This window comes from Mobula hypostoma, chromosome 17, assembly GCF_963921235.1.
Source record: "Mobula hypostoma chromosome 17, sMobHyp1.1, whole genome shotgun sequence".
NCBI classification, from domain to species: Eukaryota; Metazoa; Chordata; class Chondrichthyes; order Myliobatiformes; family Myliobatidae; genus Mobula; species Mobula hypostoma.
Window position 1 is genome coordinate 23,423,196 of NC_086113.1, and position 15,829 is coordinate 23,439,024.

The window sequence follows — 15,829 nt, forward strand, 5'->3', positions numbered from 1 at the left end:
CTGCCTGGGTTAGGGAGTGTTAGCGAGAAGGAGGGCTTGGACAGATTTGGATTGTTTTCTTTGAAATATCTCAGGGAAGACCTGGTTTGATTGTTAAATTATGAGGGGCGTAGATCAGGTGATTGTGATTATGGTTATGATTATGAGGACATGCAGTCCCCTTTTATTGTCATTTAGTAGTGCATGCATTAAGAAATGATAATCAAAGCCACTTTCCCAGGGCGGATGGGAAATACTAGAGGACATAACCAAGGTGAGAGGAGGGGAGGTTTCAGGGAGGTTTGTGGAGCTGATTTTTCTTAAGCAAAGAGTGGTAGTTAGCTGGAATGCAGGGGTGCTGGAAGCAGACACAATTTAAGAGAACCCCAGACAGAAGCATGAATATGAAGGGAATGGAGGGATAAGAATCATGTGCAGGCAGATAGGATAATTTTCATTTGGCTTCATGGTTGGCACAGTCATTCTGGGCCAAAGGGCCTGTTCCGGCACTATACTGTTCTATCTGTATGTTCTTTAACATTTTATAATTGGCTTCCGTGTCTTTGATTTAACATTCTAAGCTGTAATTCCTTTACTCTTTCTCTCAACCTTGAGCTCTCTCCTCTGTAAAGCCACTTTAAAGGCACCATTTTAAATTATATGTGATAATATTCCTGTGAAGTGCCTTGGGAAATTTTTACTGTGTTCAAGGAAGTACGGTGATTGACTCTTAACTGCCTGCTGAAGTGACACAGCAAGGCACTCAGTTGTATCATTAGAATAAGAATAAAGCTGAACCAAACACCCAGCTTTCACTTAGAAGCTGACTCTGGACATAGCAGGCTGCTCCCAACCTTGTCGACTCGCAGAATCCTTCTCGCGAACGCTTGGTGACTGATCACTAATTGGGAAGCTGTCCCGCAGACTTGTCGAGCAACAGCCTGACAATCACACTCACAGACTCTGCCTTAGCAGACAAGGTACCGGATTTCCCATCACAATTCCAGATCTGTTGCTTCTGTACTGATGACAAAGTTGGTTTCAAGGCTTATCACATTTCAAATCCTTCTTTCTGTGTTTCTATAAAGCTGTAAATTGCATGCAAAAATGAGCATTTAATCCATTGATCGAGGCGAATATAGACTTTTAATTTTTTTTTCCCAGTTGTCATGTTCCTTGTCATTTTTAAAATATATAAGTCAGTCCTACTGCCTCTACATCAATAGATACACATTTTTTTCTGATTTTTATCTCTCTCTTTGCTGTAGGTTGAAATAACTCAGTGCTTAGTTCAGTGTTCACCAAACTTTCTGTAATGCCCCACTTCAGGGGTTTATTTTATGCCCTTTCTTCATGATTCTGTACTTGAATTCTTTACAAGGCTCTCCCAAATCTAATAGGGTGATAGATTCAAAGAATTTTACAGCAAGAAAGTAGGCCCTTCGGCCTAACTCATCCATACTGACCAAAGTACTTAGCTGAGCTGTTGCCTGCATGGCCCATATCCCTCTAAGCCTTTCCTGTACGTGTATCTCTTTGAATGTCTTCTAATGGTTGTAATTGTACCTGCCTCACCACTTCCCCTGGCATTTCACTCTGTATACCCCCTGGTCAGCTGTGTGGAAAACCTGCTCATCTGATCTCCTTTAAATCATTCCCCTCACTTTGCTTTCTAATTTTAGACATCCCTACCCTGGGAAAAAGACTGTGATCATCCTCCTTCTTTAGGCCTGTCATGATCTATTAAACCCTGATGAGGTCACTTTACAGCCTGTTGTGGTCCCTGGAAAGTAGACCCAACCTATCCAATCTCTCCTTCTACCTCAGGCGGCACAGTAGCGCTGCGTTTAATGCAATCACTTTACAGCACCAGAGATCGCCGATTGGAGTTCGATTCCCGCTGTCTGTAAAGTGCTCATATGTTCTCCTCATGACCTCTTGAGTGCTCTAGTTCCATAAGACACAGGAGCAGAATTAGGCCACTCGGCCCATCCAGTCTGCTCCACCTTTCCCTCATGGCTGATTTATTAACCCTCTCATGCCCATTCTCCTGTCCTCTCCCTGCAACCTTTGATGCCCTTACTGATCAACCTCAGGTTTAACTATACCCAATGACTTGGCCTCCACAATTCAAAGATGTAGGGTTAGAGTTAAAGCAACAGGCACAACACACTGGAGGAACTCAGCTGGTTGGGCAGCATCCATGGAAACGAACAGTCAATGTTTCGGGCCAAGACCCTTCGTCAAGACTGAAGAGGGAGGAGGCAGGGGCCCTATAAAGAAGGTGGGGGGAGGGTGAGAAGGAGAAGGCTGGTAGGTGCCAGGTGAAAAACCAGTAAGAGGAAAGATAAAGGGGTGGGGGAGGGGAAGCAGGGAGGGGATAGTCAGGAATGGTGAAGAACGAATAGGGGAAAGCACAATGGGTCGTAGAAGGAGGCGGAACCATGAGGGAGATGATAGGCAGCTGGGGGAGGGGGCAGAGTGAAATAGAGATAGAGGAAGGGAGGGGGAGGGAATTACCGGAAGTTGGAAAATTCAATGTTTATGCTGGAAACTACCTAGACATTATATGAGATGTTGCTCCACCAACCTGAGTTTGGCCTCATCATGGCAGTAGAGGAGGCCATGTATGGACATATCCGAATGGGAATGGGAAGCAGAGTTGAAGTGGGTGGCAACCGGGAGATCCTGTCTGTTGTGGTGGACGGAGCGGAGGTGCTCAACGAAGCAGTCCCCCAATCTGCGTTGGGTTTCACCGATGTAGAGGAGGCTGCACTGGGAGCACCAGATGCAATAGATGACCCCAGCAGACTCACGAGTGAAGTGTTGCCTCACCTGGAAGGACTGTTTGGAGCCCTGAATGGTGGTGAGAGAGGAGGTGTAGGGACAGGTGTAGCAGTTACGCTTACAGGGATAAGTGCTGGGTGGGAGATCCGTGGGGAGGGATGTGTGGACCAGGGAGTCGCGGAGGGAACGATCCCTGCAGAAAGCGGAGAGGGGTGGAGAGGGAAGGATGTGCTTAGTGGTGGGGTCCTGTTGAAGGTGGCGGTTAGGATTAGTAAGTTGTGGGCATGCTATGTTGATGCCAGAAGTATTGCAACATTTGCGGCACAATCCTTGATGATTTGATTTGATGCTAGTGCACATTTCACTGTATACTTTGATGCACGTGTGACAAAGCTAATCTTTTTCTTGAAACTCTGCAGTCCCAGCAACATCCTTATGAATCTTTTCAGCACCTTCTCTAGTTTAATCACATTTTTCTTAATTGCTTGCCAACCAGAACTTTGCATAATACACCAAGTGTGGTCTCACCAGCTGTAATATATTCAAGCGTGTCATACATCTTCACTCCCCTGTCTAACTGTGTTGCCAATGTCAGGAAACTAAGTTCTGTTCCCCTAGTTCTCCCAGTTCTGCAACATTCTCAATGGCCCTGTCTTTTACCTGTAAGTCCTGCCTTGGCTTCACTTCACACTTGTGCTAAATTCCCTCTGCCTATTTTCCCAATTGATCCTGATCCTGTTTCAGCCTCCTTTGTTGTCCATTACACTGCCAATTCCTTATACTCTGGGGATTCCTGGTATTCCCAGCTGATTTATGCCTCTTTATTTTTCCTGTCCAGACCATCAGTATCCCTCATTAACTGGAGTTTTCTTAATTGGAACTGGAATTAGTTTGTTGTTATGCTGAGCTACAGTGAAAAGCTTGTCTTGTATACTGTTCATACGGACCAATTCAGTACTCAGTGCATTGAGGTAATGTGAGGTTAAAAACAATAATAGAATGCAGAATAAAGTGTTACAATCACAGAGAAAATGCAGTGCAGGTAGACAAATAGATGCAAGTTCATAACGAGGTAGATTGTGAGATACAGAGTCCATTTTATAGTATTAGGGAACCATTTTATAGTCTTATAATAGTGGGGTAGAAATTTAGCAGAAGCTTCCCTCAAAGTTCATAGTAATTTATTATCTTAATATATGTCACTGTAGTGGCACGGAAACGCACTACTAAAACATACGGAGGCAGAGAGAGCTGAACTCAGAATGCCTTAACTGATTCAAAATCGCGCGCTTAAATCTCCCCTCCCATGGGCCCCTGGGACCCGCGGGGCGGATGTGACCTCAGACTGTCCCCGGAAGGTCCGGCCCGAGCGGGTAGTTCCAAACGCGCTACCGCGTGTCTGCCCGCGGCTCCCGATGGCGGTTCGAGTCCCACGTGTGCGGGCCGCCACATCACCATATACTACCCTGAGGTTCATTTTCTTGCAGGCATTCACAGTAGAACAAGGAAATACAATAGAATCAATTAAAAACGTAAATACTGACAAGGAACTAATGTGCAAAAGAAGATAAATTGTGCAATTAATAATAATAAATAAGTAAATATACAGTATAATACCGAGAACATAAGTTGTAGAGTCCTTGAAGGTGAGTCCATACGTTGTGTTGAGTGATCAGTTCAGTATTGAAGTGAACAACTGGCCAGATGTCCTTTTACCTGCTAGCAGCTTCTGCAGTCAGTCTTTGCATGTACCTGTCTAATGCCAACAAAGTTAGCCTTGCCTCAATTTAGGACTTTTACCTGTGGACCAGCTTAATTCTTTTAGCATGACCTAAGAACTTGCTGAGGTCTACTTAGTGGTTGCATGGGTTTAATTGTGTAGATGCACTGCTTGTGTGTGGGGATGCTTCTGATTTATTAAGTCGGTGTTCTCAAATGTGCAATGAATGATCTGCTTGGCTTTCCCAAGCTGTCGAAAGTTTTATTTTAAAATGTTTCATTGCTTTTATGCACAAGATATAGTTATTTTTGTTGAGAGCTATTAAGATTATATATTGTTTTCTCAGGATTCTTCAGACAGTGGGACCATCTCATGCCAGGACATACACTGTAGCTGTATATTTCAAAGGAGAGCGGATTGGCTGCGGTACAGGTCCAAGGTATGTCTTTATAAATACTGAGGCATTACTTGGATCGTCTTTTATTCAGCAGGGATGCTAACACGGTAATCATTGACTTGCAGAGCAATAAACCAAAGGTCAATGGAATACTTATGAACTCACCATGATCAGAAGATTATTCAGTCTGTCAGCCCTGCTAGTTCCTAGCAGAACAGTCCCATCAAACCCATTGTCCCTGCTCCTTATTTCCATGTGGCTCTGCAATATATTCTGTATCACATGTACACCTGTTAAAGATCCGGCCTGAATGCTGGGTCGAAGGGCCTCTGCTGGTAGCTCTGGATCATGACGGTCTTTAATTTCTGTTTTCTTTCACCTGGCCATGTGGGTTCTCGTCCAGCCCCTTTCCTTTTTGGACTTGCTCCAATTACCTGCTTGTCTCCTCATTTGCACCCACCTGTTTCTAATTTTCACTCATTACCCTGTCCATTTGAACCCTGCCTTAACTAGCATCCTCTGCCAGTTCATCCCAGTTCTGACCTGTGTCATTCTAGCCCGTCATTGCAACTTCTGCCAACCAATTTTGCCTGATTCTGTGTTTTGGATTTTGCCCATTCTTAGACCTGATTTTTGCCTGTGCGCTCTGGATTGTCTGCCCTCGCCTGACTGCCTTTCCTGGTTAAGACCTCTGCCTGCCATTTTGGATTCGTGCCTGCCTTCTGTTTTTGAAAGACTGTTGCCTTCGTTCTCCCTAATAAATCCTGGTGAAAAAGTATTCATTGGTCTGCACTTGAGTCCCACCAAAACCCGACAGCACCAACTCATCTTTGATTCTTTTACCACTTATCTATTCTAAGGAAATTAAACTACCAGTATTTCTTTGGAATGTGGGAGGAATCCCAGTCAGTCACAGAATATGCACTGGAGGAGCCATGCATCTGATCTCTATCTGCATTGTACTCTGTGTTGCATGTTTATTATGTTTATAGTGGTAACTAGTCATATGAGTGGAGCCGTGGTAAAAGCGAAGGAAATAAGTTACGTCTCCATGATTTGTTCTTGGCAGCTTGTAGTAGCTTGCATCCGTTGGTCAGGGGTCAACCGTGGATGTTGCATCCTAGGTATCTAGATACACACGCCTGGGTAGTACGATATGGACAGCAAGCTGTTGCCTATGTAGCAAGCTCCCCCTCTCCACACATCTAATGAACCCAAAGGAACGGCAGAGACCAATACAGGAGCCGCCAGTCAGCATTGAACTCAACGCAGGACTGTGTTAGGGACTCCAGCTCCGGATTTTTCCCTCAGTGTATACTCCCGAAGCCTTCCCCGTGAGAGGGTGTAGCCACAAGGCAGTGGAGGTTTGAAATCAAGAGTTTTCCTTCTCCTAGGTGAGCTGCCAACCACGGCCTGAAGCAACTGGTTTTAAGTAACCAGTAACCTGCCTTTGCCCCTTTTCCTGTCAGTAGAAGGGGTTCCGCTGGGTTTAGTAGCGAAGCCACACCTGGAAACCAGGAGCTGGACTTGGTTGTCAGAGGCTATTTGAGGCGCACGCCATCGGGAGTATTTAGTAGGTAGTGGGAACTTGTCCCCATTACCACCCCTGGCTTTAACAACCTTAAGGTAAAACTGTATATTTTCTAATTGCTAATGAAGGATCGAATAATTGATTCAACTTTTGGAACAATCCCTACCAAAGTGAGGGCACATTATGCAGGTATAACAAATCCGTAGGGTCACGGGCAGCGGCAATTGTTTTGTTTTGACCACTACATGCAGGCTTCACTGCTGAGGTCAGGGTTGCACTGGGGTCTCTGGGGCTGTGAGGCAGCAACACCGACTAGTGGTCACTCTACCTGAGTTTTGAATTGCATTAGCTCTGTTGATTGGGGTAGTTGGCCAATTTGCTTTGCTTCAGCTAAGGATGGCCATCACCAGCGTCACTTCACATCACAGTGAAGAATTCCAAAACGCCATCCTCATACATCTCCTCACCACTGTTCAATGCTCAGTTTTTGGATCCTACAGAAAACTTGTCAAAGTTATGGGACAAATTTGTTCACTAAAATCAAAGATTAGAACAATAAAGTGGTGAACTCAAGAACTGTGTTTTTGAAGGGAGGAACAGCTCAGAGTCTTTATTCATGATCCAGTCTCTCCAAGCAGTTGAACGACACCTGGGCTGTCCAGTTGTGTTTGTACCGTGGCAAGATGATCCGATTTGTGATACCCAGTGTCTTTAGCGATGCATGACCTGTACATGCTTGAAATGCAAGTCCGTTTGTGTCTAATGGAAAATGTGGATAAGAATCATGGGAAGATCAAGATGGAGCTGCTTTTCGTTATGAAGGTTGATTGCTCTGGAGCTAACTAGTGCAGAGGTGAAGCTAAAAGCAGGTAGTACTGTTACAATTAACTTTGATCCAGTGATACAGTGACATATTTTTGAATCTGGTGTCGATATTAATGCCACAGCTTTTCTGATTATGTGAACACTGTCCAGAGAAAGAAAGAATAAACTGAAAAGCTTTTCAAAAACTTTGAAGGGAGTCTAGTATTAAATACATGAGAGTTAGAGATAAACCTATTGCATGCTCTTTTATCTCAGTTCTACAATTACCTTAATAGTGCTATTGTTAATGGAAGTTTGCGTGGTATACTTTTACCTATTATTAAAATGTGTGTGTTACTGAATTATCCATAGTCTGTAAACATTTAATTCCAGTGGAGTAACAGCATAGACCCCTGTAAAATCTGCTGAGACCATTTGCCCATTGTACTGGGCAGGTCTGTTGACTGGGGATGCATTTTTATTCCTGTTGATGTGAAATGCCATTTTGGCATTAGTTGGACTAAAGGCTGATTTATACTTGTGCGTACTAGCTTACGCCGTAGCCTACGCAAGTGGGCTATACCGTTGTGAGCATTTATACTTGTGTGTTGGTGTGTCTGCGTTGCTCTGCAATTCACTGCCAAAACACTAGTTGGTGGTGGGGTTTCTATGCCACTGTGTTGAGTTTCTTTGTGTTGAAACTCAACACGAAGGAACTCAAACTTCAAACAATGGCAACTGAAACTGAAGGAGGGTGAATTTTCTGGGCTTATCCAGCCACTGAGAGACATGGACGAGGAAATGAATTTCAAATATTTTCGGATGTCGGCAGGTAGATTTGACGATTTGGTTCATCTTCTCCAACCATTTATTTCGCATCAGTGTTTGCACAGTATACTCAGAGACTGGCAATCACCATTTGAGTTTTAGTTTCAGGTGGAAGTCAACAGGCTGTAGCAGCTAGCTACAAGCTGGCGTCAAGCACAGGGTCCTCCATAATTTCGGAGGTCTGTACAGCTTTATGGAAAACATTGCAGCCAAAGCTCCTTCCCTGCCCTTCAGTCGCCCAATGGGAAGCTATTGCAGCGTAGGAGGAAATGCGATGCTACCAAGCGGACCAATCACAGTTGTTGCGGTCTGCGTCGCAGTGATGCTTAGTTATATTTTTGCGGATGTGCACGTCAGGCTACGGCGTAGGGTACGGTGTACACCGTACCTATGGCATCGATTTGATGCACAAGTATAAATTAGTCTTAAGTCTGGCCATGTGTTCCAGGCTGCCGCCTGCAAGTAGTCAGAAACAGCCACAGCTTTCCTCTGTGATTGTGTTTAATTAGTGTAGGTGTGAGGTTTGAAAGTTCCCAAGGGACTCCCACAGCTCAACAGGAATGTGTTTATCTTCATTCTCACCTTTTTAATAGCATTACATTAACTCTGCCCTCATTGCTTTGTTAAGAATAGTTTACTTGAAAGGAATGAGTTGTAATCCTGGCCTAGTGACTCTTCATATCTCGTATAAAATCCCACCTTCTACCTACTTTGGACCTTTTCCAGTTCGCCTGCCACTCAAACTGGTCTGCGAATGGAGACCATTCCACCGGTCCGCCGGGGAGAGCATTCTAAACTGGCCGGATCACCGTCTGCTACTGCACGGGATTGATATTAGCTGCAGAAAGTTGTGAACTCTGTCGGCTCGATCTTGGGACTATCCTCTGCGGCATCGAGGACATCTTCAAGGAGCAGTGCTTCGAAAAGGCAGCATCCATCATTAAGGAGCCCATCACCCAGGACATGTCCTCTTCTTATTGCTGCCTTCAGAGCGGAGGTACAGAAGCCTGAAGACATACACTCAACATTTCAGGAATAGCTTCTTCCCCTCTGCCAACAGATTTCTGAAAGGGCATTGAACCCATAAACGCTCCCCCTTTTCTTTTCTATTTTTCTCTCTTTTTGCACTACTTAATTAATTTAACTTTTAAAAAACACAATTATTACTGTAATTTATGGTTATTATAATGTATTGCAATGTACTGCTGCTTCATGACAACAAATTTCACAACATATGCCAGTGATAATAAACCTGATTCTGATTCTGGTTTTGATGATGCCATTGCCTCGGCCCTCCACTCTGTCCCGTCCCACACAGAAAATGATGCCTCATACAGCAGGATGTTGTTCATTGATTTCAAAACAGGACTTAACACAGGTTGTTGTGTAAGCTGTCTTTGTCGGGAATCAGCACCCCTCTCTGTAACCGAATCTTGGACTTCCTAGCGGAAAGACCCCAGTCGGTCTGAGTTGGCTGCAACATCTCAAGCTGAGCACTAGTGCTCCCCATGGTCTGCTGTTTACGCTGCTGACTCATGATTCCACTGCCAGATTCAGCTCAAAAAACAGCATCATCAAGTTCGCTGCTGATGCAACAGTGGTTTGTCCTCATCAGAACAATGATGAGGAGGCAGAGAGGCTTGTCGAATGGTGCGAGAACAGCAACTGGACAGTTCAAAAGAAATGATTTTGGACTTCAGGAGGGCATAGGTTGACCCAGCCTCCATTGCACATCAATGGCTCTTATGGAGAGAGTGAAGAGCACAAAGTTCCTTGGTGTACACATATCGGATGAACTTTCTGGACCCGCAACACCTCCTCACTACTCAAGAAGGTGCAGCAGCTTCTACTCTTACTGAGGGGATTGAGGTGTGCAAGGCTCCCTGTCCCCATTCTAACAACTTCCTACAGGAGCACCGTCGAGAATGTCCCATCTGGCTGCATCATTATGTGACAAGGAAGCTGCAAGGCATCAGACCACGAAAACCTGCAGTAGATAGTAAAAACTGCCCGGAGGATAATTGGGGGCTCCCTCTCTTGTGTTTGTGACATTTACTGGGAGCATTGCGGATGAAAGGCCCAAAGCATTGTTGAGGATCCCTATCAGCCATCCCACAATCTCTTTGACCCACTACCATCGGGAGGGAAGTACAGAAGCATCAGGATTAGGACTGCTCGACTGTGTAACAGCTTCTTGCCTCAAGTTGTGAGACTGATGAATACCCTACCCCTACCGAAGTCTTGTCACAAGGGCAGTGAGCTGTTTACTGTTTACCTGTGCCTCACTTTGTGCATTTGGAATTATATTTTATTAACTTATGTCCGGAGGAACATTGTTGTGTGTATGTACAATCAGATGACAATAAACTTGAACTTGAACTTCATTCCCCCGGGATCAATAAAGTATGACTATGACTATTCTTCTGAAACCAAGAAATTCCGCAGATGCTGAAAATCCAAAGCAACACACACAAAATGCTGGAGGAACTCAGCAGGTCAGACAGCATCTACAGAAACGAATAAACAGTCAACGTTTCAGGCCAAGACCCTTCCTTAGAACTGGAAAGGAAAGGGGAAGATGACAGAATAAACAGGTGGGGGAGAAGAAGGAAGATAGCTAGAAGGTGATAGATGAAGCCAGGTGAGTGGGAAAAGTAAAGGGATGGAGAGAAAGGAATCTGAAAGGAGAGGAGAGTGGACCATAGGAGGAAGGGCACCAGGGGGGAGGTGATAGGCACGTGAGAACAGGTAAGGTGCCAGAGTGGGGAATAGATTAAGAAAGGAGAGGGAGGGAATTTTGATTTTAACCGGAAGGAGAAATCGATATTCATGCCATTAGGTTGGAGGCTACCCAGATGGAATATAAGGTGTTGCTCCTCCACCCTGAGGGTAGCATTGTGTTGGCACAAGAGGAAGCCATGGACGGACATGTTGGAACAGAAGTGGGAATGAGAAAGTGTTTGGTCAACGGGAAGTTTGTTTTTGGTGGTGGAGTGGAGTTGCTCAATGAAGCAGTCCCCCAATTTACAACAATGTGGTTCTCATCGATGTAGAGGAGGCTGCATCGGGGGCACCGGGCACAATAGATGACCCAGCAGATCAGCAGGTGAAGTGTTGCGTCACCTGGAAGGACTGTTTGGGGCCATGAATGGAGGTGAGGGTGAATGGGCAGGTGTGACACTTTGGGTTGCTTGCAGAGATAATTCTTCTGAGCAGATACCAGTTGCAAATCTGTCATTCAACCATACACATCAATACAGCCAAGCAAAACAGCGTTCCCCTAGGGCCAAGTTCCAAAACAGAACACAGCCCATATAATTATGATTTCAGAAAACATAAAAATTTAATAAGTAAAAGATAGCCCAAGTCCCTGAGTGTCATTGCGTGTAGATTGGTGGTGCTGTAGCGATGTGCTACACACAGAGTTAGAAATAACGACACGCAGTCTGTAAGTCGCACTCGAGACTAGTTTATTCAAACTTTGCAGCACTGGCTTTTAAGCAGTTCCCTTCCAGCCCTCTCCCTGCGTGTCCGAATCACGTCGGGGTCACCAGTGTAGCAATGTGCTACACACAGAGCTAGAAATAACAACACGCATTCTGTAAGTCGCACTTGAGACTAATTTATTCAAATTTCGTGGCACTGGCTTTTAAGCAGTTCCCTTCCAACCCTCTCTGGGTGGAAAATGATGTCAAACATGCATTACAAAAGTCTCTCCCCGCGCACGGGCTATTTTGTGAGCCGATTCGCTTGGGTAGAAAGTGGGTCACCACAGTGCCATGTTTCTACAAGAACAGCCGCAGTAGTTCCTCATAGCCACAGTCAAATGCAGTCCAGCTTCTCTTCCACCGAGCGAACACTGGAGGGCAGCACGGATGGGAGGGGCCAGCGCAAGAGTCCGGCAGCACACAGCCAGCTCTGGTGTCTCCTTCCTTGGCTGCCGCAGCAGGTGACACTGAGGCATTAATGAAGCCTAGTCTGCGCCACAACCAAGGTTATAGTAAAATAAGAAATTAAATCTGAGTAGAATAAATCTGAAATCACCTTGAAGTCCTAGTTTTGCACAGAAGATGCTGTAAAAATATCTATAAGGCCTGTTGAACATTCTTAATGAAAGAATAGAATGTGTTATTTTTCTTTATTATAATCCATTTGTGAACTTTGATTGTAATCACTATTGTGGCTGACAGCATGCACTGGCACTGTGAGGCAGTAACAAAATAATTGACCTTTTGAATGAATGTAATTCCTGTGCAGTTTAATTTTCTTTGACAATACTTATTGATCCGTGAGAAGTTGCTATTGTTGAACAGGTTTGTGAAAGTATTAATGCATGCAAAAGAATCTCAGGGTTGTATATTGTGACGTGTATGTACGTTGACAATAAATTTCCTTTGGATTTGGAAAGGAGTTTTCTCCTACTACATGCTTGGTCTTGTTTAGCCTTTCTTCGGACAGCAAGTATTAGGACCTTTCTTCAGTGACTGTGGAGAAAGAGAAAGGGGTCTATGTTTTTGCATAAAATTGAAAACGCTTGAATTCTCAGGTGAAAATAATGGGGGAAACTACAAGTGTTTCATGTCATTATTACCTGAAACTGACAACAATTTCTGGTACATTACATATGTAGTGAAACGTGAATGCTGTCCTATTCCTCCAGAGGTATAATCAAGGCAAATCAATGACTTGACGAAACTTATTTGCCAACTAATTAACTGTGAAATATCTTGAAGGTGTTATATTTTGTTGTATGAGTGATACTTGTAAGGTTCAAAGGTCATGTTCTTTGCTTGGTTACCCCTTTAAGGCTGATTTATACTTGTGCGTCAAATGGATGCCGTAACCTACGCAAGTGGCCTACGTGCGTTGTGAGCATTTATACTTGTGTGTTGGTGTGTCTGCGTCATTCTGCAATTCTGGCACGCCGCGCACGCGCACACACCTGCCCATGCAAGGCTTCATGGTCATGGTAGTCTTTCTCGGGGTAAACAAGTTTAAAGCAAGCGTCTTTTTTTGTAAAAGCGAAATGTGTCCTCCATAATTTCGGAGGTCTGTAAAACTTTATGGAAAGCATTGTAGCCAGAGTTCCTTCCCTGCCCTTCAGTCGCCCAATGGGAAGCTATTGCAGTGTAGGAGGAAATGCGATGCTACCAAGCAGACCAATCACAGTTGTTGCGGTCTGCATTGCCGCGACGCATAGTAACATTTTGGGAGAGGTGTGTGTCAGGCTACGGCGTAGGGATCTGAGTTGGCTCTGCGTGGGGTTCGCAGCGACGCCGTACCTACAGCGTCGATTTGACGCAGTTGTATAAATTAGCCTTTAGTTGCCATATCATAATTTTATGTATAAGGGCTATAATTCCCTCATATTCCTCTTCAGAATAAATTTTAAATTGATTTTCCCATTTAAAGGTATTTGTGCATGATACCTGAGCAGCTTTTTTCATCCTATGTATGTGTTCCATTCTATATTTTGTACATGGTGAAATATTGAAAAATAGTTAATAGTTATGCATTTTTGACCTGGTTTACTGTAAGAGAATTCTTCAATTTTGTTGGTTCTCCTTTTGATTGATGACATCACTATTGCTGGTTACCAGAGCATTCAAGACTCGATGCAGATAGCAATTGACTTTCGGAAAGGGGAAGATTTTGACATTGATAATGGATTTAATTCCCCACTACTCTGAACTGATTCTATGACCTACAAACTCATTTTCAAGGGCTCTTTACAACACATGTTCTCAGTATTCTTTTTATTTGCACAGTTTGCCTTTTTTTCTTTTGCACATTGGTTGTTTGTCAGTTTTTGTCTTTTTATGTATTTATTTTTCCCCTTAAGTGCCTGTAAAAAATGTATCTCGAGGTAGTGCATATACATACTTCTGTAATAATTTTACTTTGTAGTATGAATTTGACAGGTTTTTGTGGGTTGTTTTCTTTGAGACCACAGTGGGTGTCGTTGCTCTAGCACTGATTAAAGTATCTAGTGAGATATATTGAAAATTATCCGCAGCTCGGGCACAGAGCGCACAGAGAGAGACAGCGAGCAAAGGGGGGAGAGAGAGAGAGAATGAGGAGGGAGAGAGACAGAGTGGTAATATTTCAGGTCAGTGAGAACATTTTCCATTATTCTCTCCCTAATACATATTGTGTCTGTTGAAATGTCTGTCAAAGAATTTTTGCATGAGAACTGTTAGGGTAAATCGAGAGTTTTTCATTCAGTGTCACCATTCAGAGAGTTTGGCCAGTATTCAGATAATCTAACTCATAAGCATTTGGGTTTGCTTTGGGAGTTGAATATTGTTCAATCTGTAAAGCAATGCACATGAAAGTTTCGTGTGAACATTGCCTTGTGGGAGTAAATAGAAGACCCCTGAATCAGTGCACTTCATTCTTTGGCACATTTTAGATCCACAGATGATAAGCATGATAGGGCAGCGCTCCATCTGTGCTGCCAGTCAAGAAACGGTACATTATTAGGACATATGCCAAGGATGGAGGAATTCTTCTGAAAGGAGGCTGGGGCCTACATCCCATGGCAAAAATGGGAGGTGATCTCATTGACACATAATAGTTTTAAACGATTTGGAGTTATAATTGCTGTGAGACTGTTTGCTTTGTTGGTGAATTAGAGACTTCGGTGTCATTGCCTCAGAAAAAGAAGGCAGGGCTGAGTTGAGAAAAGACTTAAAGGTTTCAGGTCTTTGTTCCTCCGGCATTTTGTGTGCTGCTGTATGCAGCTGCAGAACCTCTTGTGGTTATGTTGTGGATCTTTGGATTTGTTTACCTCTCGAGATGATTTTGGATTTAATGAATGCAGAGATCAGTGGATCCTTGAAGGCCAAAGGAATATGGGAAGAATGCAGAATGATCAACCATGACACTGCAATGAAAGTGTGGTGTCACCTGTGGGCTGTCCCCAGTAAATCCTTAGGCTGTGTTGGTTGTTATCACAAACAACGCATTTCATCATATTCTTCAATACACATGCGGTAAGTCACTGAATCTGAATCTGAAGGCCAGCTAACCACTGTCTCTGCTAATGTCTGTGGAAAGACAGGTAAAATCAGCACAATATATTACAAAGACTGCCATTGTTCCTTGTCCAATATGGTATTTTTAAAACAAACTTGGATTAATTGTATCATTTTGCACAGTCTTCCAATAATTCCTGTGGCCTCTGGAGAGGGGAAGGGGGAGGAATGACTAAGTTATGTTGCAAGCCCCTTCAGCTGCAGAGCAGTGGAGGAAATTATCATTGAAAAATTTGAATTGCAGTTTCACATTTCCTAACACTGCTGGCCTCATGAATTCTGCATTCAGCACTGAAATTATTTGCTGTGCCGTACGAGCCTTATGTGATCATAAAAGGAAATTTGCTCACTAGATAGATTACTGAAGAAGTGTGTAGGAGATAGAGCTAAAGGATTAGCTGTACTCCCTGCACCTTACATTTGGGAGCCATGATTTAAACCCAGTGCCAGTAAAAGCAATAAAGGGCATCACTTTAATGATAGTTGGCTACTTCTGTAGGTGAATCAAAATCTGGTAGTTTAGCGTGTTCTGTAAAGATTATAATTAAAGAGTGCAAAGTCATTTGCATATGCATTCTTGGAACTTCAAGTTTTTAATCATTTTGTCAGAAGGGCAAACTCAGTGTTGAATTTTTTTTTGCTCTAAATGGCTGCAGAATAAAATCTGCTTTTGAAAACGACTTGAGGACTGTCCAGAGTCCTTGTGGGTAAAACACAAAATCCTAAACTGCTGATCAGTGTTCTTC

General features: G+C 43.8%; 1 protein-coding gene across 1 annotated transcript in view; it reads left to right on the top strand.

Moving 5' to 3' along the window:
• The window catches only part of drosha (drosha ribonuclease III), a 168,906-nt gene that overhangs the window by 134,872 nt on the left and 18,205 nt on the right, over nucleotides 1-15,829 (top strand). The window contains exon 30 of the mRNA XM_063069658.1: nucleotides 4,833-4,925. Coding sequence (XP_062925728.1) covers nucleotides 4,833-4,925 — 93 coding nt within the window. The remainder of the gene's footprint in view (nucleotides 1-4,832; nucleotides 4,926-15,829) is intronic.